Source organism: Lagopus leucura, unplaced genomic scaffold (genome assembly GCF_019238085.1).
Source record: "Lagopus leucura isolate 7727_CA_CO unplaced genomic scaffold, USGS_WTPT01 Super-Scaffold_100159, whole genome shotgun sequence".
NCBI classification, from domain to species: Eukaryota; Metazoa; Chordata; class Aves; order Galliformes; family Phasianidae; genus Lagopus; species Lagopus leucura.
In genome coordinates, this window is record NW_024962335.1 from 5,089,187 (window position 1) to 5,093,050 (window position 3,864).

The 3,864-nt window shown below is 53.0% G+C and overlaps 2 protein-coding genes across 3 annotated transcripts in view; both read right to left on the reverse strand.

Annotated features, from left to right (window-relative positions):
- The window catches only part of KITLG (KIT ligand), a 54,914-nt gene extending 52,467 nt beyond the window's left edge, over window positions 1-2,447 (reverse strand). Inside the window, exon 1 of one of the 2 annotated variants that reach the window (XM_042889691.1) lies at window positions 2,219-2,447. In XM_042889691.1, coding sequence (XP_042745625.1) covers window positions 2,219-2,233 — 15 coding nt within the window. In that variant the 5' untranslated portion in view covers window positions 2,234-2,447. The remainder of the gene's footprint in view (window positions 1-2,218) is intronic. The other variant, XM_042889690.1, reaches the window with a different exon arrangement.
- A 149-nt stretch (window positions 2,448-2,596) lies between these two features.
- On the reverse strand, window positions 2,597-3,016 carry LOC122190139 (collagen alpha-1(I) chain-like). The gene has a single exon (XM_042889905.1). It carries the CDS (start codon window positions 3,014-3,016, stop codon window positions 2,597-2,599), a length of 420 nt encoding a protein of 139 aa, XP_042745839.1.
- Window positions 3,017-3,864: the final 848 nt, after the last annotated feature.

Below are 3,864 nucleotides of genomic sequence, written 5' to 3' on the forward strand. Positions count from 1 at the left end.
TGTCAGGCTGAGACTGGTGTAAATAAACTGATCAACCTATTCACTTCTAGTGTTCAGCAAGGCTCCTCTCTTTCAGCACTTCAGCTGCACTGATGTGTGACTCAGTTGCTCCTACAGCTGCACTATTTACATACTGTGCCTATAAAACACAGCATTAAACATCAAATCCTCAATTTATTTTAAGCACTACCCAGACATTGCTGAGTATTTTCAAGGCTCAATGAGGTAGCAGTTCTTACTTTCTCTGTTAAGTCAAATACAGGATTTTTGTTAAGAAATGTTAACTTCTTTTCTTGCTTTCCAATCCTATTCTCTTCTCTATGACACCTGTCAGTCCAGACACTAGAAAAAGTGCACTAGAAATAGGAGAGCGTAAAGATTGAAGTTCACTCTAATGTGCTGAGTGCCACGATGTGCTTAAGTCCTCCTCCTTGTATCCACATCACTTGTTCTCTCTTTGCACAAGGATCTTCACAGTTTTAATTTAAAGTCTTCCTAGAAGTATCTCTTGTTCTGATCCCATTGGAATGATTAATGGTTTGGTATCACGTTTGTTTGCTAATCCTTAAAATGAAAGAAACGATCCTTTGGAAAGCTAAGAGTCTGTTAGTGTCTCCTAAAGCAGGAAGCGTTACTGCTTGAAGGCTGACAGATGCTTCACCACCATGACAAGAAGTCGTTCCAGTACACTGCTGGCTTTAGAAGTTTACAGTTCATAGGAAATGAAACGCTTGACTGCTTGCACTTGTAAATCCCTGCTTGATTGCTGAACAGCTTTTTCCTTCTCTGAAGAAACAGCTCAGCACATGTTTCTGTGGGCTGTGATAACATCTTACAACTTCATTGCTACTCCAATACCAACTGAATGCATACAACTCTGCACACACATTTCTTACAGTTCAGTAAGAGACCATTCCCAATTATTAATCTATTCAGCATATTGAACCAAGCTTGTGTAGAAGATCTGAAACAACAGTTTGGAGGTGAAAGGCACCTTTAGTCATTTAAAGGGAATATCAGCAGTGGAGATACACTGTTAGAATTCAGAACTGATCATTTCAGATAATATCTCACTGTATTTCAGCATCACAAAAGTTAACAGTCAGCAATTAATACGTCCTTAGGCACGGGTCCATTCTCCAACGCTTTGGCCAGCTGACACTTAAACATTTCAAAAAGAACTCTTCCTAATTTCTGTCACTCCTTGAAAAAGTATTTAACTGCCCAAAAGACTTTAGAAAGGCGCTTACCCATTTTAAATGTTTACGCCTTTTCCAATGGCTGCATGCTGAAGTCCTCGGGCTGCTAGTGCGTGGGGGATGCGGCAATCGCCAAGAGACAGGGAAGGCATATCTTGCTTCTGAAGAACGGGGGCGGGGAGGCAGAAGCCCCAGAGCCGGATCCGCGCCGTGTGCGTGCCTGCACAGCACCCTCCGAGCTCCGCCGCAGCACCGAGCGGCCCCGACTCCGAGTGAGATGGGCCCGGGCAGAGGGCACAGGCACCTTGCAGAGCGATGCAGTAAAGTTTTTAGAGTTTCCCTCAGCCGCTTCTTGTTACGAGATGATTTTTCCACTCTTTTTCACTGTCGCCTGCCCCTAGCCTTGCTTTTATAACGCGCAGAGCAGTTGTAATCTGCACAGAACTTGGATAAATAAATAGTGGCTCAAACGCTGCAAGGGCACACCGGCAGTTCTTCCCGGCAGAGCGAGGAGGGCTCACCCTCCTCGGAGGAGGAATTGCCGGCGGCAACCTCCAGCACCGACCCGGTGCGGCTTCAGCGCTCCTGCCTCGGATCATTCCGCGTTTTCACACCCGGTCCGCGTGGCCCACGCGTAACGCAAGCAACTGATTTATTATTTTTCCAAGTGCCTCTCGAGTCTCCCAAAGGCAAAGGAGCTGACCCGACCCGCTTGCTGGAACTTTTCCACTCTCTGCGAGAGCCGAGGACAAGACCCGACGGTAATTTTTTATTGTGATTATTATAACGATGATTATTTTCCTCCTCGGGACCGCTCCGCAGCGCGGCGGCTCACCTGAAGGACGGGTGCCGTGCTTTCCTTCCCACCCCACGCCCGACGGCCGCAGCCTCCGGATGACGGATAGCCGCCCCGAGGCGCGGGCACAGCCGGTAGCGCTCGCCGCGCCGCTCCGCGCCCCGCCCGCAGGTACCTCCGGCGGCCCCCGCCCGGCAGCCCCGCGCCCGCCGCCCGCACTCACTTGTGCCTTCTTCATAAGGAACGGCAGCGCTGCAGTCCAGCCCAGCCGGCCGTGTGCAAACTCCCTTCAGCTGAACTGTAGCTCCAGCATGCTGCAGCGGCGGATAGTCCACGCATTGGGGTTGCCCTCGGCCAGCCCCGAGCTGCTGTCCCTCCGCTGTGGGCCTCTCGCCACGGCAGGACTAAAGCGGAGCCCGGCGCCCGGCCAGGTCTTTTATATCTCGGATCTGCCTCTGGCAGCAGCGGCGGCGACGGCAGCCCCGGCAAGACACGCCTTTCCTCTCCCGCCCTCCCTCCTTTCGTTCCCCTCCCTCCTGTAGCACTTGGAGCCGAGGCGGGTCCCGCTGGGAGGGGGAAACCCGAGCAAACTCTGGGGAAGTTAGAAGGCAGGAACCGGCCCGGCCTGTCCCTTCGCACTGCGGGAGGGAGCGAAGCGCTCCCGGCCCGGCCGCCGCGGGCTGGCGGGAGAGCGGCGGGCAGGGCTGCGGGCGGGGCCGCTGGGACTCGCCCACCGCCTCCGAGCGCCCCGCGGCAGTGGAGAGGGGCGCCCGGTGCCGGCCCGGGAGCGTGAGGGGCTCGACCCGCCGCTGGAGGCGACCCCGGCGGCGGCCGTGAGGAGCGCCCGGCGCCGTCCGGCCGCGCGTGGTGAGCCGGGCGCTGTGGTCGGGCCGCAGCCCCGCGGCGGGGCGGGCAGGGCAGGGCGGCGGAGGCCCCGTGGGGCTGGCAGCTCTCCCTGCGGCTCCGTGCCAGGACACCGCGCTGCAGCTCCTGGCAGCGACTCCGGGCTGGCAATTCCCATTGCGGTACTTCCTGCTGTGGTACACAACCCAAGCATCGAACGCTTGAAAGAAAGGGAAGCATCAGGACTGTTTCTACCTGCGCCAGCCACAAAAGTTGTTGAGCAGTGCCTCCTAATGCTTGTGTAAAGGTGGTCCTGCAGGTGTTGTGCTATTAGAATGTGTGTAATGTGTAAATGCACAGTAGCATTGGCTGTGGGAAAGCACTGTCTGCACAGACTGAACTGTGAGCATGCATTACACGGATAAGAGCAGGTGAAGAACTGCCACTTACTGAGACAGCAATCCCTAGTTGAGGGTCAAAGATTGAATGAAGAAGGGGCACTGCCCACAGTGACGATCATCTCAAAGATCAGACTGCTATCGGAATGCACGGTGAGGGGTTTCAGTAGAAAAAGTCCTCCGGTTTTAACATGGAATGAAAGATAATTTTTCAAACAATCAAAGCAAAGATGTGCTATTAAGGCTCAGCTCCACTATGTCTTTAGGTGTCAGTGCAGACAGAGAAACATCTCTTTGTGCGTGTGCATCCAATCCAGAATAATGGGATAATGGCCTTCATTTAGAGCATACAGGTGAATTCTGTACTTTTTCCCTTTCTTGTTGATTGCCAATCTGAAATACCTTGTAGTTTTTGTTACCTTCACAGCTTTATCGTGACATGTGCCCTTCTGCCTCTGAATGGCTGTGATTCAAGCTCTAGACAAGCAGTGAAAGGGAGGCAGCTCTTAAGTGAAAGAACTCTGTGAAAGGATATTTTGTATCTCACCTAGCAGTGATTAACCAACGCTACTTTCCCCATAATGCCCTTTAGCAAGCAGGGCCAGGAAATTAAAATGTTACAGCATAT

Coding starts and splice junctions, on each gene's coding strand:
- LOC122190139 (XM_042889905.1), bottom strand. CDS start 3,016: ATGGGAATTGCCAGCCCGGAGTCGCTGCCAGGAGCTGCAGCGCGGTGT.